General features: G+C 43.0%; 3 protein-coding genes, 1 non-coding gene and 2 pseudogenes across 6 annotated transcripts; 5 read left to right on the top strand and 1 right to left on the bottom strand.

The window, feature by feature from the left end:
• Positions 1-9,570: 9,570 nt before the first annotated feature.
• Positions 9,571-13,938, top strand: LOC123411376 (tRNA 2'-phosphotransferase 1-like). The gene is made up of 8 exons (XM_045104314.1): positions 9,571-9,724; positions 10,664-11,042; positions 11,136-11,283; positions 11,503-11,592; positions 12,861-12,915; positions 12,991-13,113; positions 13,383-13,439; positions 13,541-13,938. Exons 2-8 carry the CDS (start codon positions 10,783-10,785, stop codon positions 13,663-13,665), a joined length of 858 nt encoding a protein of 285 aa, XP_044960249.1. The 5' UTR covers positions 9,571-9,724; positions 10,664-10,782; the 3' UTR covers positions 13,666-13,938.
• Positions 13,939-16,984: 3,046 nt separating this feature from the next.
• Positions 16,985-18,758, top strand: LOC123411377 (40S ribosomal protein S20). The gene is made up of 3 exons (XM_045104315.1): positions 16,985-17,176; positions 17,274-17,387; positions 18,372-18,758. Exons 1-3 carry the CDS (start codon positions 17,050-17,052, stop codon positions 18,512-18,514), a joined length of 384 nt encoding a protein of 127 aa, XP_044960250.1. The 5' UTR covers positions 16,985-17,049; the 3' UTR covers positions 18,515-18,758.
• On the top strand, positions 17,543-17,629 carry LOC123414372 (annotated as a pseudogene).
• LOC123414369 lies at positions 17,702-17,786 on the top strand (annotated as a pseudogene).
• LOC123414361 lies at positions 17,973-18,052 on the top strand. The gene has a single exon (XR_006614351.1). It is a non-coding gene; the product is annotated as a small nucleolar RNA SNORD36 (small nucleolar RNA).
• On the bottom strand, positions 18,548-24,669 carry LOC123411375 (lipid phosphate phosphatase 2-like). 3 transcript variants are annotated; one of them, XM_045104311.1, is made up of 10 exons: positions 24,572-24,669; positions 24,333-24,406; positions 21,533-21,754; positions 21,344-21,431; positions 21,155-21,264; positions 20,932-21,025; positions 19,806-19,994; positions 19,640-19,699; positions 19,394-19,548; positions 18,548-19,357 (listed from the first exon to the last, which is right to left on the bottom strand). In XM_045104311.1, exons 1-9 carry the CDS (start codon positions 24,573-24,575, stop codon positions 19,394-19,396), a joined length of 996 nt encoding a protein of 331 aa, XP_044960246.1. In that variant the 5' UTR covers positions 24,576-24,669; the 3' UTR covers positions 18,548-19,357. The 3 variants fall into 3 exon arrangements, with proteins under 3 accessions (XP_044960246.1, XP_044960245.1, XP_044960248.1); XM_045104310.1 differs by having other exon boundaries at positions 18,548-19,548; positions 19,763-19,994; XM_045104313.1 differs by lacking the exon at positions 21,533-21,754 and having other exon boundaries at positions 18,548-19,548; positions 19,763-19,994.
• Positions 24,670-25,180: the final 511 nt, after the last annotated feature.

Here is a 25,180-nt window from a genome sequence, read left to right as displayed (position 1 = left end):
AGGCTTGATCTGATTATTACTCTGCCAGCTCACGCTCCTTCACAAGCTTAAGTCATTTTCAAGTCTGTAGCACACTAGGAGCTTCCACACAACCGCACACTTGATCCATGGCAATGCTCTGCGCCGGCGCCGGTCGAATCGTTTGGCCGGCCGCGCGGACCGCCTGATCCGTTAGCGGTGCGCGGGCCGCGTCGTTAGATCTCCATGCAGCAACTTTTTTTCCATGCAACGAATTTCGTTCATGATACACAAATTCCGTCAACGGTTGCAATAAAAAAAGTTGTAGCCAAAAAAATATCTACGTGATCGTAGCAAAAACGAAGCTGATGATGCGTGGTAGCAAAACAAAAAAAAGGGTTGTAGCAAAATAATCCGGTAAACTCGGGTTGCAACTCTGACAAACGTGTATGTAACTTTTTTAGTGAACCGTTGCAGCAAAAAATGATGCCGGTTATAGCAAAAATTAACACGGTTGTAGCAAAAATCAAACGCCGTTGTAGCAAAAAAATTCAACGAACTCGAGTGGCAACCAAACGTGGATGCAACTTTTTTAATGAACAAGTTGCAACAAAATAGAAAATGCTTGTAGCAAATTTAACCGCGTTTATAGCAAATCTGCACTAAAAATGTTGCATATGTGGGTCAGTGTATCAAATTTATACTCCCTCTGTCTCAAAATAACTGTCTCAACTTTGTACTAGCTCTAGTACAAAGTTGTACTAAGCTTAAGACATTTATTTTGGGATGGAGGAAGTACATGATTACAATAAATCAACACTAAAACAATGTTGCATGGCTGCTGCTAGACGCGCGAGCCGCGAGCGACCGGCCGAACTTGTAAGCATTTCCCTTCAACTAATTGTGTCCGCTTCTAGCTCTACACTCATCTATCGCATGACTAGGCTGCTGCAACTCCACGGAGCTTTGTGCGCACGCTGCTAACTGACATATATACTATATACTAAAGCGGCAGCTATCCCTTTTTTCTGATTTTTTGAATTTTTTTTGACATTTACTGTTCAGTTACACGACAATGTCAACATCACTAAATAGTAATAATAAACAGTATTGTATATAAACAGTAACTACAGGCAAACAGTAGCTGTTAGCGATTTCGTCCAAGGAATAATATACAGGAAAAAAACTATAGCATCTTTGGTTCCATCCTTTTTAATTGCTTACAAAAGAATTGCTTATTCTATTTTTCTTCAGATCCATTCTTATAGACTGATACTCTACAAATTTATTTTCCTTCAATGGTTCAAAGAAAATCTTATTTTTGAATAACAGTAACCTGAATAAACCAAAACAACAAACCAAAATAAACAAAAATACTAAATAACGTAGGTATTGCTTTTTCGTTTTTATTTTCCATTCGTGCCAAACATAATGTACATGATGCCTATATATAGTAATGATAATGCGACAGCTATCCCTTTTTCTGATTTTTCTGAATTTTTTTGGCATCTACTGTCCAGTTACACGACAATGTCAACATCAGTAAATAGTAATAATGAACAGTATTGTATACAAACAGTAACTACAGGAAAACAGTAGCTGTTAGCGATTTCGTCCAAGGAATAATACACAGGAAAAAAATATAGCATCTTTGGTTCCATCCTTTTTAATTGCTTACAAAAGAATTGCTCATTCTATTTTTCTTCAGATCCATTCTTATGGACTGATACCCTACAAATTTATTTCCCTTCAATGGTTCAAAGGAAATCTTATTTTTGAATAACAGTAACCCGAATAAACCAAAGCAACAAACCAAAATAAACAAAAAATACTAAATAACGCAGGTATTGCTTTTTCGCTTTTATTTTCCATTCGTGCCAAACATAATGTCAATGATGCCTATATATAGTAATGATAATGCGATGACAAGTTATTTTAATGGCATATTAACCTCTTTTTTACAAATTCTTAATTAAAATGTATAGACATAACTATATTGTTGAAATGGTCTCAAATACCATGACATATTTATCAGTTTTAAGCGTGCGTTCTTAAAGCTCTCTCCCACGATGATTCTATACTTTTTCCACTAAATAATTCTTTTAATGTTCATAGTACATCATCTTGCATTGTCTAAAATTTTATGTTAATTTATCATTTGGCTATTTTGTAATTGCAGCACCACAACATAGAGATTACAATTTAATGGGATACCCTATGAAAATTTCTAAAGAGTCAATAAAAGATCATTTTTTCATATATTTTCCTACGTACATTCGAGGAAAGAATAATATTGACTAACCCAATACAAAATTTATCTCGCTTAGTGAGCATATTCTATGGATAAAGACAGAGCAAAACTCAATTATGTATATATTCTGTTTCTAGACAATTGGCCCGATCAAAATAATGTATTGTAAATCTTCTTCTGACATAAACTACTTAATTATATTTTACTTCGAAGTTGACAAACCAATAATCTTATTATAATAAATTTAGTTAAAAGCCTTATCACCTGATTTCCATTTATTCGACCAGGAATATCTTATAAGTAAGAATTAAGTGTCAATAAGAAAAAATGTTTCCTACCAAATGGGTTTAACTTCCATAGCTTTGCAAGAGAAAAGTGGGTCTAAACATAAGAGAGTAAAGCTGATCCATAATATAAATAGAAACAAAGAGTTACTACAATTTTACTCAAAGGTTCCATGGAATATAGATGAAGATGAAACACAAAAGGTATCATTGCCACTCAGTAATCCAATGTGTGAAACCCTTTAACCATTATCTTCACGATCAACTATTGAATGAACCTCTTAAGTAGTTTATATAAAATAACCCATTTGTTGCTTCTTTTGATATCACCCCTCGACATATACTAATAAACGGAAATTATACTAACGATAAATTAATTGTTAAAAAGGATGTACTACATGTTAAATTGAAAGAAACTACTCAACGACCTACATAAAACTATTTGCCAAAAAATGTCACTCAATCAACCTCTTCGCATCATTTTCTATTCTTTTTTTTTAACTAAATGAACAGCAAAAATTCAGACGGGCTCTCTTATGGGCGCGGCGTGGCGCCGCGCTTTTTTCGGCGCTAGTATTCATGAAGACTACTAACCAATGTACTGTGACATAAACACACGATGGGAGACGGCACTGCTGCAGTTTCAATTACATGCATGAAAGAACTCATGCGACAAAATTAATATGACACTTATACACAAGGTTAATTAACTCTAACATCGGCCATTCCTTCACTGCGGACCAAAGACACTGTAAACCTGCTATTCATTTGGAGCTATTTGTTCAGTGAGATAATAGTACAGAGTAGAAACACTGTAAACAAATGTTTAGAAGCATTCCTAGAGTAATGAACAGTTGAATAGCTTGTTGTATGTGTATCATCAGTAAGCCTAATCATATGGAATTAGATTCGTGTGTAGCAGCCTGGTAGGGGATCAATCAACAACATCTCTCCCCCTTCACGTGCATTCGGAGGCAACCATTATAGATGGAGGACTTTCTGTGCAAATTTTTTGGTCAAATTGACTATAAATATTTTCTGCAACCAATATGGCATTTGCAGGACTGAAAAGGTTATGTTCCACCGCCGATCTAACTTGTTCTCTCTATGCTTCATTTTCATATAAGAATACCCCCTAATCATTTTCTATGTTATTGGGTAGTGTCGGCGTGTCGCTGATGACAAGTGTCACGCCTCTTGATACCAAAAGTTGAGATATCCCCTAAACATATCGCTCTTGATGGATATACCAGCTACCACTGAATAAATGATTCGTCCTAGCATGGACTTTGATTGTTGGTACAATGAGATACAACAACATCCAAAACCACGTAAGCAATCCTCTAGTATGTCACATACTATAATATGTGTATATCGCCTCAGCCCCTGCCCTTGCTCTTGATGGTTATGTGCCTAAGATAGTCATTGTCATGTGAGAGCTTGAGACACACATTCATGATTGTTTTTCCGTCAAAAGAATAAAAACACTTTTTTTGAGAATAGGAGATGTCAGGAAGGAAACGGTTAGGCAGACTTACAAGCTAGGTATCTCACGATGCGATGCTCCGGGGGAAATCATGATGCTTGCGTACGCGACGTGGCAGCTCGTAGACATGCCTAGCGCACTTGCCGCAGTCGTGTCTCTTCCTTTCCGTCCACTCATGTCTTCACCTCGTTCTTGAACTTTGAATGAGGTGTACGTCTAGTTCGATGGCTCATATGCTCACTGCAAAGGCTCTAGCCATCATGGTGCCCCCCGCTCATGGTGCATCGTACGTTGGAGACAGAACTAAAGTAGCAGACCAAGTGAAGCGGATAAAAATGCCTCATTTCTTACAAAAAACTTGATTATATAAGTTTCTATATTTGATGTTTAATTTTGTTTCAACAAAATTCATAGTACACACAACAATTTCCCTCGGTCATCTTCAATTTACTGTCTCACTCCATCCCTCCACTTTCATATCTATTTCTCTCACTCTCCCTCAATGAAAAATAACGATGTACCGACCAGGTGATGCTCCAGGTAGCCCCCGAGGCTCCCCGGCAGACAAGGGCATGCATGAAGATGGCATGAGCATGCGCAACACGAGAAAACGAAGCAAAACCATATAAAGAACGTAGAGAACGGAGCTACGGATCAACCGGAAACTACAAAACAAGATATGGAGTCCTACAGTTCAAATTCACCACAAGCACACTCCAATGGCACTCTCCTGGTGTTACCAGGTTGCCACATGATCAAACAATCAAATCCAAGTGGGGTGGTACATGGAAACACACCACACCATCAACAATGCCCACACAAGCTTCAAAACCACTAAAACATGCAATCTATTTTTAACAGCATCATAGCAGTTTGTCTACAATATTTAAAATACCTACAACCACCCAAATGAGCCAAACAAGATATGAGGCAAAAGCCATTCAAAAGCTCTACAAGCCTGAGCAAGAATTTACTGCAAAGGCATCACACATGAGAAGATCTATGGACTCAAACTTGGACAAAAATAACATATTCTGGGACTTAGTGAAAATCTCAGATTTTCACCAGCTGCTTATGCTCTGAAGCATTTTGGCGGCCTCCAAAATGATATCTACATGAAGTGTATAAGCATGAAATTTAACAAGGAGCTAGACAAACACAAAAGCTCACAAACCTTAGTTTGTTGCATGGGCCGATTCCCAACACATGAGCTTTTGCAACCAAAACAACAAGGGAAGAAAATAACAGCAGATTCTCAGACTTGGTGAAAATCACAGATTTTCACAAAACTCTCAATTTCAGCCAAGTGTCAACTTTGACAAGGCACAACAAGTGCATACAAATTCCTGTGGACAAAACAAACACCCCATGCTGTAGAGGGGTTCACTCACTACTGCCACGTCAAGGATTCATTCTCATAGGTTCAAAGACATTGAAAAGATGAAGCATATGAGGCAACCTCAATTCCATTTTTTTGTAGTTTTTCTTTTATAGACTAAACTAGTGATAAAACAAGAAACTAAAAGATTCAATTGCAAGATCTAAAAATATACCTTCAAGCTCTAACCTCCCTGGCAACGGCGCCAAAAAAAAGCTTGATGTCTACTACGCAACCTTCTCCTTGTAGACGTGTTGTTGGGCCTCCAAGTGCAGAGGTTTGTAGGATAGTAGCAATTTTCCCTCAAGTGGGTGGCCTAAGGTTTATCAATCTGTGGACGGCGTAGGATGAAGATGGTATCTCTTAAGCAACCCTGCAACCAAATAACAAAGAGTTTCTTGTGTCCCCAACACACCCAATACAATGGTAAGTTGTATAGGTGCACTAGTTCGGCGAAGAGATGGTGATACAAGTGCAATATGGATGGTAGATATAGGTTTTTGTAATCTGAAACTACAAAAACAGCAAGGTAACCAATAGTAAAAGTGAGCACGAACGGTATTGCAATGCGTGGAAACAAGGCCTAGGGTTCATACTTTCACTAGTGAAGTTCTCTCAACAATGATAACATAATTGGATCATATAACTAGCCCTCAACATGCAACAAAGAGTCACTCCAAAGTCACTAATAGCGGAGAACAAACGAAGAGATTATTGTCGGGTACGAAACCACCACAAAGTTATTCTTTCTGATCGATCTATTCAAGAGTTCGTACTAGAATAACACCTTAATACGCATATCAACCAAGACCCTAATGTCACCTAGATACTCCATTGTCACCTCAAGTATCCGTGGGCATGATTATACGATATGCATCACACAATCTCAGAATCATCTATTCAACCAACACATAGAACTTCAAAGAGTGCCCCAAAATTTCTACCGGAGAGCCAAAACGTGTGCCAACCCATATGCATAGGTTCCCAATGTCACGAAACCCGCAAATTGATCACCAAAACATATATCAAGTACTCACATGAATATCCCATTGTCACCACAGATAGACACGTGCAAGACGTACATCAAGTGTTCTTAAAGACTCAGTCCGATAAGATAACTCCTAAGGGAAAACTCAATTCATTACAAGAAGGGAGAGGGGGAAGAACATCATAAGATCCAACTATAGTAGCAAAGTCCGCGGTACATCGAGATCATGACATCTCAAGAACACGAGAGAGAGAGAGAGAGAGAGATCAAACACATAGCTACTGTTACATACCCTCAGCCCCGAGGGTGGACTACTCCCTCCTCGTCATGGAGATCGCTGGGATGGTGAAGATGGCCACCGGAGATGGGTTCCCCCTCCAGCAGGGTGCCGGAACGGGCTCCCGATTGGTTTTTGGTGGCTACAGAGGCTTGCGGCGGCGGAACTCCCGATCTAGGTTTCTTTTCGGGGGTTTCTGTATTTATAGGAATTTATGACGGTGGAATTACGTCGGTTGGGCCCATGAGGAGGTCAAAAGCCTTCTAGGTGCGGCCTAGGGGGTGGGGGCGCCTCCTGGGCTTGTGACTCCCTCATGGCTCTTCTGGCCTTCTTCCAAAGCTTCGGGGGTCTCTTTTGGTCCAAAAAAAAACCATCGCGAAAGTTTTATTCCATTTGGACTCCGTTCTGAAAAAGGTCAAAAACTCGGAAAAAACTGAAACTGGCACTAGGCACTGAGTTAATAGGTTAGTCCCAAAAAAGATATAAAATAGCATATTCATGCATATAAAACATCCAAAGTTGACAAGATAATAGCATGGAACCATAAAAAATTATAGATACGTTGGAGACGTATCAGACGTCCCCCAACATGTAGGGCCCACATTGCTCCCTTTGTTGCTTCCTTTTACATGTTGTTGTTATCTGCCCTACAAATTTTTTGATTGTTGCTATAAATTTTTGCCGCTTGAAAGGAACAAATAACCATACACTACATTCTTAAAGGGTTGATCATGCCAGGTTGCCTCAGACTGGTGTAATTCAGAGCCATTACACCAACTTCAAGGCCTCGCTAGGAGCACTCACGGAGCTACAACAAGACTACATGGCCAAGGCCCGCTCAACTTTCTACCACATGCCCCTGTTACAGCTAGCCCATGGGCCGAGGAAAGCCAGACCTGAGTAATTTCTTATAGTTTGGCCCATCGAGCCTGCCCAATATTTGTCTGCAAATTTCGCTAGTGGCTAAGAGCATCTTCACCACTCCATCACCGTCATCAATTCCATCCACAACACCAACACCCGTCTCCCATCTCCAACACAATCTATGAGAAATTAGTGTAGATGTCGGAAAAATATCTCGATGGAGATTGTGTTTACAAAACCGTGGAATATCAATATAGTATACCTCGATGAGTATGGGATGTTTGTATGTAAGACACTCAAATGACATGGACCTTTTCTCTCATATCTCAATAGTTGAACCATTATCAATATTTTTGTTGAGCCTTGGACATTGAGGTCTAGCTCAAGGATTTTTTCCATGCACCTCGTCATGTGATTACATGCGCTTGTGTCTAGATACCATGTCATGCTATGACTAATGTATAACTTGCATTTTATTTATTTCTCATTGAGTAGTACCTTTTAGTTGGTTTACAACCATCCTCTTCCATAAAAAGACTTGGGCTGTCTTCCCGATTCACCAAATTTGCCTTGATAACCAGCTTATTAGGATGCAAGCATACCTACACAAAGTGACCCATTTGACTAAAGTTGAAGCACTTGACTTTGGACAGATCAAAGTCCCGGGACTTCCAAACATTAGATTGACCGATTTTACCATAACCTTATGGCTTGACTTTTTTTCCTTTGATTTTGCCAGCGTGTCCGGTGCACTGCGTGTAATTCGAGCTTTTGCCACTCTCGCGCCTTCGTTTGCTACCTAGGGTCTTGCAGTTAACACGTGAATACAAGAGTTGGTTGTCTCCGTCTCCCATGTTTGCATGTGAGTGATTGCCTCAATTAAGATCACATCCTTGATGTATTGGTAAGCTGCTCAAACGTGCCGACGTTGTACGTGAATTGTCACTCTCCGAGAAACAAACTTCTCCATGATCTCGACTTCCTCAAGGTTTCCACCAAGAAATTTGGAAGGTGCACAGCAAACAAGACTTACCCACAAGATAATTTGATACAAACACCACATTCCGGTTTACAACTCACTGGCTCACACGTGATGGCTTTGCTAAACACAAATATAGACAAACTCATAAAAAAAATCTCTAGTACTACCGAGCATCCGAACACAATCAGGTGACAACTTCAAAGCGGTGCAATATACATCCACGCGTGCATGTGTGCCAACACACCCTAGGCCCAAAATGCAGGTGTAGAAATGTGTAGGGCCCACATTGCTCCCTTTGTTGCTTCCTTTTACATGTCGTCGTCAACTGCCCTACGAAACTGTTGATTTGTACTATAGTTTTTTTTGCCGTTTGGAATGAAGAAATAACCATACATTTCATTCTTAAAGGGTTGATCATGTCAGGTATGTTGAGCACTGGCAGAGCTACAACAAGGCTACATGGCCATGGCTCGCCCAACTTTCCGTCACATGTCCATGTTACAACTATCCATGGGCTGAGGAAAGCTAGACGTGAGTAATTTCTTATAGATTGGTCCATCCAGCCCGCCCAATATTTTATGCAGACTCCGCCACAAAGCATCTTCATCACTCCATCATCATTATCAAATTTCATCCACAACACCAGCACCCATCTCCATCTCGAGCACCATCTATGGGAAATTCGTATAGAAGCCAGAAAATTTGCCCGACGAAGATGATACTTTTACAAAACCGTGAAATATCAATACAGACATATGGTATACCGCGACGAGTATGGGATACCGGGCGTTAGGTGGTAATGTGGTACAGGCTCCTGGGAGCCGCTGGATCTCAAATCCGACGGTTCTTTGGAGCTCTCGAACATTTTACAAAAAGCTCATCCAAAAGTCTCAAAATTTCATGTCGGTACGATAGCACCTTACTTACATTTTCCCGGGCTGGCAAGGCAAGATCAGGAAAAGAGAAGAGAAGAGAGAAAAAAGAAAAAAATCGCGGCTCGGGCTCGGGCTCGCACGGTCGTAGCAGGATTTGATTTGTTCCCCTCGCTCCGTCCCTCGCACCGCATCTCCTCGCTCCGCCGCCGCCGCCGCTCCTCCGCCGTGCGCGCCCTCCTCCCGCGCCTCCCACGCCGTCCCGTCGGATGCAGCGCTCGTTCCGCCCCGCCGCCCCGCTGCTCCTCCGCCGCGCGTGCCCACCGCCGCCTCCTCCGCCGCCGCCGCGGCCTCGTTCTTCCAGGCCCGGGAGGAGCCCGTGAGGTGCGTCCGTCGAGCTTCTCTACTGCCGCTTCCTACTGCCGGATCTAGCGAGACTCATCCGCATAGCCGTTCATTAGTTTCCGCTCAGTCGAGCGCCTCAGGCCGACGTTGCTTCTATGTCTACCATAGGTCCATAGCAGTGTTACTTTCTTCCAACTTTACAAGATCGATCGATGTCTAGGATTTCATCCGCGTTTTACTTGTCATACGACTATTGTTGTTTGTTAAGTTAAGGAATCCGATAACGCCGGAACGTTCGGGATTTGACCGACCGACCATGGCAAGCCGAACGTTTTCGATGGCAAGTTTAGTGACGCGGGGATGACAAGTTGGTTGGCAAGCATGGCAACTCTGTGCTCAGTGTATTCTTTCGCCAGACAATTGCTGCGCGTGTCAAAACGAAACTTGCCATCCTCGCGTGACTATAATTGCCATAAAAAAAACGTTGGATTTGCCGTGGTCAAATCACGGATATTCGGGATTTATCATTTCCGTAAGGTAATCACATGGCAAATCACGGACATTTGGGATTTATCATTTCCGTAAGGTAATCACTAGGCCGATGGTAGTTTTGCCTGGCTTTCTTTTTCGGGTTACTAGTTTCTGAACAGCGACTTGTCTCCCGTATGCTCTGAACAAATCTACGATCTGCCTAAGTGCTATCTCGTCCTCTGTATTTCCTATCCACGTTTCTGCAACCATAATGGCGTAAAAAATCTGGCAAAAAAAATTCAAGTAGATCCCGAGGTTTGTTTACCATGTCACAAGCTTCAGGTTATGGTTCAGTTGACACAATTAACAAACAAAAGAGGGAAATTGTGCTGGCAACATTAATTTGGTTACTATTCGCTTTCAGAACTTTTTCTTTTTAGCATTTCAAAGCATACGTAGAATATGAATCTTTGTTGTTGACAATATTCTGTGCTTTCAATCTTTCAGGTTACCATTGCGCAAGCCTAGGCAGCAACGACGCCCAGCTCACCCGCCTTCATCAATAGGGGTCGTCCGTCCACCACCGCGCGTCGCCAGTCGTGTCACCACTGCCACTTCCACTGCTTATGAGAGCCCTCACTGCCGCCACAATATCCTCCCCGACCCGCGCCCTCCTCCTCCTCCACCTCTCCTTCCCTTCAACCCTCCGCCTCCCTCTCACCATGAACCCCTCCTCCTCCTCTGGCTACCGCTCCAATGCTGCTGCCTCCGCCTCCACACACCAGCCGCGCGGTGGCCGTGGTGGCGCCAGGCGACCGGGTGGCCGTGGTGGCGGTGGCGGTGGCGGTGACGGCAGAGACCGCATCGACGCCCTTGGCCGCCTCCTGTAATACACTGCCACAAACCTCCGACTTCACTCTCCACAATTGCATCGATGCTAGCCCGGTACTCACTGGTGCTTCTGTGCTTCTCTTCTCAGGACGAGGGTCTTACGGCACATGGCACCGGAGCTGAGGCTGGACATGAGGAGCGATGGCTACGTGCGGGTGCGCGACCTGCTCCGCCTCAACCTGCAGACCTTCGCCAAGGTTCCGCTCAACTCCCACACGGTGGACGAAATCAGGGAGGTAATATCTGCTCACGCGTCATCTTCTTGCTTAACAGTAGATGATCTTTCTAAGCACACTGGTGTACTTGTGTCTGCCACACGTTGTTTTCATCTTGTTAGCTAGCACCTCGAGCTTAAATTGGGAATTCTCTGGAAGTTGTAAAATTAATCAGGTTACTCTGCAACTTGTCGTGAGTTGTAAGCCACTCCTAGTAACATTCTGCTTTTTCGCCTGTAGGCGGTCAGGCGAGACAACAAGCAGAGGTTTGGTCTGTTGGAGGAGGATGGAGAGCTGCTGATTCGAGCTAACCAGGGGCACACTGTGACAGTATGTTCTTTGCTTGAAACCCCCTGTGTTAATGTTTTTCTAAAGTACGATGTGTTTATGCTGTTCATGGTCATCTGTCATGTTGTAACCATTGTTTTCCATAAATGCTCCTCATGTGTGGAACCTCTTTATAGGCTGTCCATATCAGACTGTTTTTTAATCAATTCCATATGGGATATTGCGTGCTTTAGCTTCAGATGTAAATGCGTCCACAGTATTATAACATTGGTGGTAGTTTTTCTATTACTAACTAGTCGTAAGAATAGTATTGTCGGTCCTTGTTGGCCCATACTAGGAATTAAGAAGTTGCAATCCATTCTGTTTACAATGGCTGTGACATATCCTGTTCTGGCTTATTCGATGTGCTCTACAGCTATACTATATTCTTCTGCAGCACTACTATGTGTTACTCCCCCCGTTCCTAAATACGGAGTATAAGTCTTTTAAGCGATTTTACTAAGGGACTACATACAAAGCAAAATGAGTGAATCTACCCTCTAAAGTATGTCTATATACATCCGTATGTAGTCCTCTAGTGGAATCTCTAAAAAGACTTATATTATGGAACGGAGGGAGTAGTAATTAAGACACCCCTGACCTCTCTTCATACTAATGTAGTTCCTCCGTTTGTATATATTTTGCATATTGGCTTTTATTAGGTCAAACTTTGTAAACTTTGACCAAGTTTATAGTAAAATTTATTGACATCTACAATACCCAAAAAATATCATTACATTCATTACTGAATATATTTTCATATCATATATATTGTTATTGTAAATGTTCATATTGTTTTCTATAAACTTTGTCAAACTTTATAAAGTTCCACTTGGGACAAAGCTAATACATAGAGTAAATAAAAACAGAGGGAGTAACTTATAAACATGAGGGCGTGTTTTGAAAGAAATCATAACTGATCTTAAGTTAAAGAACACAATTATATAAGATCTTAAGCCAGAGAACGCAATCAACTTGTCCTTTTAGCGAGTTGTCTTCTCTATTAAATGTTCGCTCACAGTTGTTGTGGTCATATTTTTGACCCTCGTACCCTAATTTAATCAGAAGACACATAATTCCAATGTATCTCGTTCTTATTTTTGCATATTTCTGAGAGCAGAGTTCCTGTTCTATTTCTGTGTTCGGATGGTTTGTGTCATGTGATCTGCTACCTTATCCTAGCATCAAGTGAATTTTATTTGCAAGTAACCAGCTTAGTGGAATTAGCGAATCAATTTTGCCTTTATAATAATCAAGTAAACCTCCTGCAGACTGTTACATCAGAGAGCTTGTTGAAACCAATTCTATCGGCTGATGAAATCTCAGGTATTTGATTTTGGCACTCTTGTTTGCACCCTCTCCTGAATGGGTGGCGTTTGTGCTAATTTTTTCTATCCACAGTCTGTGTCCATGGAACTTACAGGAAAAATGTTGATTCAATATTGAAATATGGGCTTAAACGTATGGCAAGGCTACATGTACATTTCTCAAGTGGTTTACCATCAGATGGGGGAGTTATTAGTGGTATGGTTTTCCATTTCAAACATACTATTATTGAGTTTATTCTTATGGAAACAAACAGAAGGACTAAAGCTGTTCTTCCAATTAAAATCATGCTGAAAATTATCCATTTTAATCTTTCCAATGTAAATCTGGTGCGCTCCCAGTTATTGCTGTTCTTTATTATTTAGGTGCATCATCAACCCACACCCGATAATTATTTATTCCCAGCTTGCGGTCTCATGTTTCTTCCACCTATGCCTTGTCATGGACTAACGGTTTGTCTTCTTCAGGTATGCGGACTAGCGCAAACATATTGATATATTTGAATGTCAGAAAGGCACTGCAAGGTAGGACCGCCGCATGTAAATAGCAGCAAATGATTCGGGTTCCCCATTCACTACCTCTCTAGAATAGAGGCTAACATTTGATTTCTGAATCCGTTTCTCAGACGGGATGAAGCTATACATCTCAGAAAACAAGGTGATCCTGACGGAGGGCTTCGACGGCGTCATCCCCGTCAAGTACTTTGAGAAGATCGAAACATGGCCAGGACGTGCCCCGATACCGTTCTAGAGGTAGAAGAGACCTTACCGTAGCACCGGAGTTCCCGCACAGCCTCCTGTTCAGCGAAAACTTGGGATGAAATGTGCAAAATAACCGTGGTTTCATCATGTTACCCTGGTAATAGTTTCTCCTTGCCGAAAAGGAAATCAACCATGTTGTGCAAAATAACCGTGGTTTCATCATGTTACCCTGGTATATGAGGAGGACCTTGTACTGGTTGTGCAAAACCCTGTGTATGATGATGATGATGACCAGATGTTATGGAGTAGCAGGTTTGGTTTATGATGTGTGGACCTGGGGCAGTCTCATCCAAAAACCTGTGTGGACCCATTACTGTGTTGTCTGAATTTTTACCACACCAAGCACACTCCTTTCAGTTAAGCGAAATGTTAATTTGTGGTTAACAGCTCCCCATCTTACCTTGTTCTAGAAGTCGAATTTTCGCTACAACCATATCCTTTTCTTGCTGGAACCAGCACCCAAAAATGCTCCCGCCAGTGTTCGTCGTTGAACCAACGACTTTTGCTATGACCAATTCGACCATGGCTTTAACCACTTTTCCAAATGATCCAATTGGGGTGCCGTACGCATAGCTGCTTTCGACAATTTTTTGTTGTTGCAAGTATCGACAACGATTGTCGACAGCGCGCATGGCGGCAATTGTTGGCGGCAAGGGCGAGTGGGGGAGCGTGGACACACGCTACTTGATGTAACGGCCATGGGAGTTTGCCATGAACCTGCGGTGTGTTTTCCTCATCAAATCGATTAAGGATGGCTAGAATGGTGGCCAACCAACTACACCAAACGACGCATGCTGATGAGAAGCGATGTGGAAGTGGAGTGTGTTTTCATCTTATTAGATACACGTCAGGGTGAGAAGCGACGGGGAAGTGCGCATCATACGGCTAGCGTGCCGACCGGACAAAAATTCAGCCGGCCATCAGAGCCTAGTACTGACCATCTATTTTTTCATAATGTAAAAAATACATTTTTTCTTCGCATGACACACATATAAATTTTTCCACTTGAAAAGTTTCATGCATAGAAAACATTTTCCACTTGAAAATTTTCACGGATGACAATATGTGATGGGTCATATTTTTCTGAATTTATTCCAGTCTTTTCGACGAAGAAGACTATGAAGCAAGTGTGGTACGGCAAACAACCTAAGATGTTGCGCCGGTTCGGTATCTCGGGGGCGCTCATAGAGATAAGAGGTGTGTGCGTGTGTTTATAGGGGTGGATGTACACACATATACGTGATCATCTAAGATGAGATAGTACCATCACTAGTAGAAATAAGGGCTTTCGTCCCAGCTCAAAAAACACATTAGTCCCGGTTCCTTTACGAACCGGGACTAATGTTAGTCCCGGTTCGAGCGGCAAAGGCGCCGGTCGGGCATTAGTCCCGGTTCAAATGGGACCTTTAGTCCCGGTTCGTGTCTCGAACCGGGACTAAAGGGTTTGGAGGATTTAGTCCCGGTTCGTGTCTTGGACCTTTAGTCCCGGTTCGTGTCTCGAACCGGGACTAAAGGGTTTGGAGGATTTAGTCCCGGTTGGTGTCTTGAACCGGGACTAAAGGGTAGACCTTTAGTCCCGGTTCGTGACACGAACCGGGACTAAAGGTGTTCAGATTTTTTTTTGTTTTTAAATTCTTGTTTGTAGTTTCTGTTTTAAACTGTTTATATCTTTTAGGATATTTGATGTTTTTGATTGATTCTTTTTGCATTAGATTCAAAATTTTGTCTAGTTTCTGTTTGTGCCATTAGTTTTCAAATTTGAATGGTTTAAATTTGAATTTGTTTAATTTTTTTTCAAACCCAGCTTTTGAATAACTTGAGTTTACAAATAGTTTTTAATTTAATTCTTTTTGCTCCCAATCATGTGTTAGATTGTTGTCACAGTAAGATTTATTTGGTTATTTTTAGAATAATTTAAATTAGGATTTTAATTAAAGAAATATTGTTTTGCTTATATAGTTGTTTTAGTCATTTAATTGTTGTTTTTTATTATTTTTAGTTAGCTCTTTCTGTAGATTTTAACATGTTGTAGTATGATGCATATTTAATGCACAAAAAAATCTACAGTTTAATTAATTTTTAAAAAATGCCTTTGTAGTAGATGGGTTTTCGTCTGAAACCTTGATACTTTGAGTTTTGTAGAAAATAAACAAAAATGATAAAATATTCAAAAAATAAACAAAAATGATAAAATATTCAAAAAATAAAATCCTTTGAGATGTTGTTAGGTTTAGTGTCTAGTCGGTATAGAAATTTTGAGATATGAATTTTGACCGTTTTTGCAAAAAAAGGAAAAAAATAAATGGCCATAACTTTTGCATACGACGTCCAAAAAAATTAATATATAAAAAAACTAGAAAAAATTGGTACTCGATTTCACCCGGGCTTGCCCGATGAAGTTTTCTCACATGCTCAAAATTCCAAATGGAAAAAAAGTTATTTCAAAAAGAAGTTTTTTCCAAAAAAAAAAAAAAAATTATTTAAAAATATTAGATTGTTTTCATTGAAATTCACTATGATTGTTACTTATTAAGTTTATTTTAATAATTGTTTGTAATTCAAGAAATTAAATCATGTGACATGACATCAAGACCCAAATTGTCATGTGACACTTGGCAACTAGGGGCGATAGAACTAGAAAGTTAAGCGTGCTCGGGCTGAAGCAGTGAAAGGATGAGTGATCGGCCGGGAAGTTAGACGATTTGAAATGAGTGATCCACGCTAGAGCAGTGAGGATGGGTGATTAGAGATTAAATTGTCAAATAATTCAAAGATTAAAAAATTGGAATAAAACATAAAAAATATTCAAAAATAAAATTTGAAAAATTAAAAAAAAATCTACCTTTTCGGGTCAAACAAACCAAAAAAACAGACGGATCCTTTAGTCCCGGTTCGTAAGTAGAACCGGGACTAAAGATACTCCCTCCGAGGCGGCCATGTGGAGCACCTTTGGTCCCGGCTTTAAACAGAGCCGGGACTAAAGGTTAGGCCTTTAGTCCCGCCCCTTTAATCCCGGTTGGTGAACCAGGACTCCCCTTACGGGTCGGGACTAAAGGCCCTATCCCCACTAGTGCATGTTTGAAAAAGATACAAACTTCCAGACATACATCCTTTTGGGTGTTTCTGAAAATGCACGCGCGTGAGCCCTTACCGACATGCCGGGCCCACAGTCATACACGCAGCACGAAGCCCCTCGGCCCCCCAAGGAGCGAACGGCCGGATCGCGCGGAGGCAGCCGATCCAACGGCCGAGCGGCGGCATCCAGCCTCTACATAAAGCCCAGCGGCAGCCCCATCCGCAAACCCTAAGCCCTCCAGCGCCGCCGCCTCCCTCCCTCCCCTCCTTCCCTCCAGAGCAGCGCAGCGCAGCAGCCATGGCGACGGAGCTGGCCTACGCGCCGCCGATGAAGTCGGGCAAGCTCGGCTTCGAGGGCACGCAGGAGGTGCAGCACCGCATCCGCATCACCCTCTCCTCCAAGTCCGTCAAGAACCTCGAGAAGGGTAAGCAATGCCTTCCCGCCCGCCCGCCCGCCCAAACTGCTTTCTTTTCCTCCGGCGATCTGATCCGTGCGTCCTTCGCCGTCGTGTTGGTGGACAGTGTGCTCGGATCTGGTGAAGGGGGCCAAGGAGAAGCAGCTCAAGGTCAAGGGCCCCGTCAGGATGCCCACCAAGGTGCTCAACATCACCACCAGGAAATCCCCCTGCGGAGAAGGTATCCCCCCCTCCCCTCCCCTCCCTCCCTCTCGCGCTTATCTGTTGGATCGATCGATCGCGTTCAGTTACCCACGGGCGGGTGTTCCTGGATCTCTGTTTGCCTGGTCGGTCCCTAGGGATGATGATGAATTGGCGTTGAGATGGTGATGTGCCAAGCAAATGATGCGAAACATTTAGACCACCGAGGCCCTTTTCGGCCTTTGATGTATCTAAAATCGAGCTTTTTAAACCTGATGCTCAGCACGCCGCCATCGCCGTAATGTTCTGTTCTTGCTTATTCAGCCATGTTTCCGCTGGAGTATTACGTTAGCCCAGCATGTGATGTTACTAGGAGATGCTACTGAGATTTTTACGTCGTTGAAGTATCTTAAACCGAGCTTTTTAAAACTGATGCTTTGGTTCGTCCGGTGCTAGTAATAAGTTAGACTATGATGAGTCTATCGTGGTTGGTTGTTGGTCATCCAACATGTGGGTCGTCTGTTTCTCAATTGAAATCCACAGCACCCTTAATCTATCAGTGGCCCTATCGATAGCGGTTGCTCATTTCTGGTGTTTATTTTCTGATTGTGTTTTATGACGGGCTGGTCAGATGATGCTAAGACAACATATTCCTGAGATTTTCTTTGAGGAATACAAAATCGAGCTTTTTAAGACTGATGGCTAGCCTGTCTGACGTTTGTTTTCTTCTTTGGCACTTGTTCCTTGTATGAAGTAATGCAGGTGGTTTGTTCTAATGTACGTAGTCCTCTGCACATTTATTATCCAGAATGAAGTGGTTGCCCTTGGTATGTAGATTGGCTGAGCAAATGATGATTCATTTGATTATATTCTGATACATTTGATGTTTCAAAATCGAGCTTTTTAAACCTGATGCTCAGCCCATCACAAATCATTCCTCTGTAACACTGTCTGTCATACTTTGTCATGTTGATCTGAAAGTGAACAAAGCCTAACAATGTTATCCCCTCTTATATGTGAACAGGTACCAACACCTGGGATCGGTTTGAGATGCGGGTGCACAAGAGGGTGATTGACCTCGTCAGCTCCCCAGACGTCGTCAAGCAGATCACCTCTATCACCATTGAGCCCGGTGTCGAGGTTGAAGTGACCATCAGCGACCAGTAGTTATGCTACCCCCATGATATGTGTCTTTAAGTCTTTTTACAAGGGTGGTGAGACACCAACGTACCAAGATAATTTTGGAACTTCTTGTAGTATGAGGACTGGGTTTTGTATGACTAGGTTCTTTGCTTCGTGATTCTAAGTGCCTATTGTCTCGAGTTATCTCTGTCAATTTTCGTTCTGTGTTGAATGTTTATACTACATGGATCGCTATTATTTATCTATGAGATTTGGCAGCGTTTTCATAGATCACAGCGTTTATGTTCGACAATGTGGAACTGGAATAGCTTCCTTGAGCAAATGGCTTTTAACAAAAGCTGTTGGTTTACAAATCATTTCTGGGAAGGTTGAAGCAACAAATTCATTTTCCTTGCATTGAAATAATGAAGTATGATAAGTATTTTTGGACAGAGGGAGTATAACTTGGATGTTTGTAGTTTTTTCTTTCTTTCCTGAATTAGATATTTCCAAAAGAAAACTTATTATATGTATCAATGCAGCCAATCATAATAACACGTTGATAACAAAGCAAAGCAAAGCAAAGCAATCATATATACATACTGCTTGCTGAAAAGCAAGAAAAAATTAATGCACAATGGCCTCACCAACTAAAGCACTAACTAGTAATGTACAGCCCAGATCCTCACTGGCCTAACTATGCAGTCATCAACCTCTCACAAACAAACGGTGAAAACCCATACATACATAGAGGTGACAAAACACCAGCAGGTATGTAACACACCAACAAACCAACCGAACTGTGCATGAGAAAAACAGCTCCCAGATAGCCGCCTGCGACGTGCATAGAAAACATTAACCATTGTAGTTAGGGTGTCGTCGGATGTCCTAGTTTTCATCACGTCTTAGGGCGTCTCTCAGGATCTAGTTTTCATCACGTCTTAGGGCGTCTCTCAGGGCGATCCCACCCTGACCTTGCCCTTCTTCCACCGTCTCCTCCGTGGGCTGCATGCTGAAGGAGTTTGCGGCAATGCCCGCCTCGGCTAGCTGGAGGGTGTTGTACGCGTGAGGCCACAACCCTGCAATGGAAATCGCTACTTGTCAAGTTTTATCTTTGAGAAACCACAGAAGACCAAAAAATCGATCGGTAAATGGAGGAGGAGGAGGCACCGTCTGCGTCGAAAGGGTACGGGAAAAATTGCAGGTAACAGAATGAAGCCACTGTGAGGCCTGCAAAGGGCAACATGAGTATATTTTTTATTAATCAATCATGCGCGTTTAGAAGGTTGTCACCTGTGTAACCAGTTTACGCAACAACGACAAATGGCAAGCAAACCTATGATAGCTCCAGCAAACACATCTTGCCAGTGATGCCAGTAGTCATCCACTCTAGAAACGGCTACGAGCGCGGCAGCAAGTAGAGGCAGAACAATGATGCACAGCTTTGCGATATGGCCTTTACGATCGAAAACTGCAATTTTCCCAGTTAGGTACCACGTGAGGAAGCCCAGGCCGGCGAAAGACCCTGGAATAGATTGATTATTAGCATAAAGGTGGAAGAAGACATGATTATTATATCGATGGTCTAGTTAGCTGATCTAGCCACGGCCTATTTGACGCAATTGTAACAACACGACCACATATAAAGATTGTATATGAGGGTAATAAAAGACTGAGACCCCTAGTTTTGATACTGAATTGGCCTGAAAACTTATTTCTTTTACCTAGAAAAATGCTTCTTATAGGACTGAATTTCACCACACTGTTTTGGCTGCAACCTTGAGACAAGGCTAAAGGCTAGGCCAATTTTGTGGGGTCTCTAATCAAACACATGACCTATGTGCATTGTCCATTATAAGATGTATGTATATACCTCCACAAAATGATACACATGACAAAACCCAATGCTTTTATGCCGTGGAGTAGTTCCAGAACTAGTTACCGCACAACTACTACACCAAGCAGCAATCAAAGCATCTAAACTGAAATGGGGCAGTTCCTGGTTCGCTGCCACATCGCACCAACGTAGCCAATGCACCAGGCCTAGCCACCCATCAGAGTTCCCCTGGTTAAACGATTGCCACTAAGGCCTTGTATAATGCAAGGTGCTTAGAGATGTGCTTAGGAAAATAAACCAACTTTTTCTTAAGCACCAGTGCTTATTTCTAAAGGAGGGATGCCTAATTAAGCATCTAGCCTCTATGAATAAGCACCAGTGCTTAAGGAAAAACTGGTTTATTTCTCTACTAGGCACCTTGCATTGCACAACACCTCCTAATAAGCCAGCTAACTCAAGCAGCCCAACAAAGCACAAACAAACAGGTAGCCATCACTCATTCCCAGGTCCCAGCACGGTTTGTGTCAAAAAGGATTATCACAAGGGTGTAAAAAACGACTTCAAGTATGTAACCGAGTGACACCAGTAGTACCAAAGGAAACATTAGGTATATTAAATGACTTACATGATGAGTGTCCACTTGGGAAGCTCTTGTGACCTTCCTTGATGACACTGTTCTCTCCATGGCAAAGAACACCAGTAGTGACATTATCATAAAGCTGAAAAAGAGTCATTCGATGAGTTTTGGTAAATATGGACTCCACAGATGATAAGAACTGAACAATGGGCAGGTCAACAAAGATGAACTTGTGACTGGAAAAAGTGAAGTTCTTGGCTAGTAATCTTACATCCTTTCCATCTGGGAAACATCGCCAGAAGAAATCAGGACGTGGTCGGCCAACTCCATCCTTAATTGCATCAGTAATCACCGCAGTTATGAGCACCGAATAAAGAATACCTACAAAAATATATGTGTTCGAATTATGTCTTGTACATACAATATCAACATATTCATATGCCTAATAATATTTAGATACCCAATATGCCATGGTGCAAATCATAGAAATTCTTCTTCTTGAAGTAAATTCCACCAAATATAGCACAGGGTAAGACGATTCCAATGACCTGCAAATCATGTGAGTTACAAAATTGGGACTATCTTTTTGAATAGCACAAAAATAATGTAAAACAATGGTAAGTCCAAAATTAGCAGCACAAGAACACACCGGAACAGCCCAAAAGGGCACAGTATTGCCCTTTAAGGGATATCTCAAGTCAGTCATCATGTCCTTCCCAACGAAACGGTGAAAAGGTTCAATTATATTCAACAATCCATCTAGGACAGCAAGGAGGACAAGTATTATCCAGTCATACATGTGGAGTCTTGCAATTTTGGCTCCATGGGACTTTATAGTGTAACAGCCTAACTGGACATCTGCCATTATGTCCTATAAATAACAAAGGGAGCAAGACAAAGAATTGTTGAGTAAAGTTGCAATAGTTACTAGATAGACTGGATGTAATACAGCTATGATTAATAAAATGGAAGTAAAAAAAAAGGATTAATAACAAAAACAGGAACACAATACTTGCAGTTGTAGGTGTTGGGCTCGGGCAGGGGACAAAGGGCTTAGGGTAGCCTTGCGCCCAACCTGGGACGTCCACTAGACCCGTATGTAACTGTGTTGTCACCACCTCTTCGGAGGCTGTAAACTCCCCCCCTTTTCAATGCAAAGAAACGCAAGGCTTTTGCGTTTTCTCGAAAAAAGTTGTAGCATTTCTGATGAAAACATTGTTATTCTGCTTGACTGGTTTTGTAAGTAATTCTATGTTCCTGTGTTTCCTCAGTTTATTGGTACACACAATGCTCCTACAATTCCAAATAACTTGCAACCTTGACTGAAAAATGATCATATGTACAGGCTATAGTTTCCAATTATCAAGGAGTGGGCGAAGCGTGGGCTTACAAGGTTGGCATGACCCATGCCAAGATGTGATCGGGGAGTTGTTCAGAAGAGGTACCAGAGGAGGTCATCTAGGAGAAGTTGGACCAGTTGGTACAGACCGAGAAATCTTGGATACAAAGGAACCCTAACCCCACCCCTTCCCATCGACATGGAGGACAAGAGGGCCGAGGTACTCAAGAAAAGTGTCCGCCTTGAACTTTCCCACTACTTTACTCCTAGTGTTTCGACAAAGTCTTGGCTGGTCTTCCAGAAAGCATTTTGCAGGTTCAAAGGCCGAAATGATACCGGGGCAAAAGTCATGGTGCCGGTGCCCAAGGTGGGGACGTCTGTGTCAGAGGCGCCTTCCCATTCGGGTGATGCTCCCCCGGCTACGCCCGCATCGAGCTCGGTAAGCCCCGCCTTCCCGCGTCTTCCATTTTGTAGCCACTACGTTGACCTCTTCTAATTCCTGGTGCGTAGAGCGAGAAGCACGCCATCCGGTTCTTTGGGTCGCGGCAACCTAAGATCACGTCGTTGAAGCCAAAGGGAAGTGTACGTAAGCAGCCTTTTTCGAGGGTATAAGAGGGCGCTGTGGACCCACTACACACCAGACGTCGGCTCATCTCGCCATCGACCAGGTATGGGGCCATAACGACTCTTTTTCTTCTTATTCGTCTCATACGAGTGGCCTTGATGTATGCTTTTCCCTAGAGTTCGTCGGAGGGTGCTCAAGATGGGGGTGCATCCGAACCCACTGCACTGGAGGTGAGCCTGTGCCGAGAGAGTCCTTTGGCGGAGGCACTTGATGTTGTGCTATGGGTGGCTCCTTCAGTGGCGGCAACGCCCCCGAGAAAGTCCGATGGCCGTTGAAAGGAAGGGTCCGATAGAGTAGCTCCCGATTCGCATTGGTAGCCACGGACGAGAAGCCCATATAGGTAGATTCAGCCCAACTTGGGCGAACGGTTGCCAGACAATCAACCTAGTTTCGGAGGAAAGGAGTTCTATGTGAGGAGCAGAGCAACCACGATGACTAGCTGGAGGAGCACGCCGTGTCCACCTCGTTCTTCGCCAAGCTGAAGGAGCACACCATGGTCGTATAGGCTCCCAACCCACCTTGTTCTTCACTTAGGCAAAGGGGCCGTCTCACGTCTCACCGTCCCCTAGTTTGCCGATCAGGGAAACCGTCACCTCGCTAACCGCCCAACAGATAACGTCATCGCCAACCACCGCTCAGAACCCCCGACGCGGTCCAGTGCCATCTGTGGATGCTACACGATGGAGTGCCCTTTGCCACCAAGACATGGTCCATGCCAGAGCCCGCTTCCCACGCACGGCGACGGAAGAACGGGTAGGAGGTTTGGTGGGGCACGCCCGACGTCGTGGAGCTGCGAGGAGAGGGCAGAGGCTAGGCTTACATCCCCAAATATACACTCTTACCAAGCAAGGCCATAAAATGAAAGGTTCCTTCCGACACGAAAAGAGTGTTGCGACACATTCAAGGTTACAATTAGAAAAAGGTGTAGTTGTCACTCAATCTCACACCTTACTAGTATGGATCTAGCCAAGGCTTCCTAATGCGGCCATCTCGAAGCTCACCAAGAGTACGAAGGACTCTTTTGAAATAACGGCCGACAGCTTCACCGGATCTACCGAAATTGCCCCCGATTACGCTATTCCCAATTTTGTGTCCAACGGTGCGCAAACACGTATCTACTTGCTGTTCCATGGGCAAAGAAGCAACCTGTGGTGCCTAAACAGTTGTCAGAATCGGAAGGAAGGAAGGTGCTCTTCCAAGCCTAAGCATGTTCACACATTCTTGTTGAATAAATTAGCATATTTGTCTTGTTGTCCATGTACATCTAGCAGAATGCAATATACAGAAAACAGATGATAAGTTGGTCTTATTGTCCATTCTTGCTGAATAAATTAAGCTGATGAATTCAAAAAAAAAGATGATAAGCAGTTTTTTTTTTTAAAGATGAATTCAGCAATGTTTAGATGACAAGTCAACAGCATGCACGTTCTCCGCCAAGCATTAGTTCAAAGAGGAAGATTGAGAATTAGGGGCGGGCCAAATAACCTGGGATTTGGGGGAGGAAGTCAAGGTGCCGCCACCGTGAAGCTCATCAGCCGTCGTCCCTGAAGCTCCTGCTCCTGCAGCGGGAAACCACAGTAAAGAAATGCCAAACCACACCTAAAGAAACCGCCGGCAAGCAGCAGCCCCGCTACCGCGCGCGGCGCTCTGCCTCTCGCCCTGTGTGCGGAGAGAAGAACGGAGGGAGGGAGTGAGGGAAGGAGAAGTGGAACGGAGGGACTCACTCATGTAGAACGGCCGCCGGCGGAGCCCGATATGTGCGCTGCCGCGCGGGTCGGAGGGAGACGGGAATCGTTGGGGAGTTGGGGGTGGGGAAAGGTATCTGGGCCGTCTACCAACGCATCCCTCTTTATTTAGTTTTCTAGTATTTTTTTTTATAGCTCACCGCTCATTCCGAGGGTTTTAAATTTAAATTCCCCCGGTGGGTCCACGGATGTCAAACTTTATCTACTACCTACCCAATATCTACCACCCATATAAGGCCCTGTTTGTAAAATTTCAGAAGTCCAAGACTTTTTTTAGTCTCAACTTAGTAAAACCATTAGGGTGGGTTCTCCTACTTGTGCTCTCGCCACTTTGTGTGTTGGTGTCCTCCACCGAAGCCATGCCATATGGTTTCCTTACATACCAGATTTTGTGGCTTGTTTGATGATTGATGATTTAGCTGTGGAGGTGTGCACCAGATGACAACATTTGACGTGGTGAGTATACAAATTAAGAGCCATATGGATGAATGTTGAATAGGGTAAATTCATTGATGTTAACTAGGTGGAAGTCTCCTCCTCTCAAATTTACATATATTTTGCAATTTTTTTTAAGGTACTAAGGTTATT

This window comes from Hordeum vulgare, chromosome 7H (assembly GCF_904849725.1).
Source record: "Hordeum vulgare subsp. vulgare chromosome 7H, MorexV3_pseudomolecules_assembly, whole genome shotgun sequence".
In the NCBI taxonomy this organism is placed as follows: Eukaryota; Viridiplantae; Streptophyta; class Magnoliopsida; order Poales; family Poaceae; genus Hordeum; species Hordeum vulgare.
This window is presented reverse-complemented; position numbering and strand designations above follow the sequence as displayed.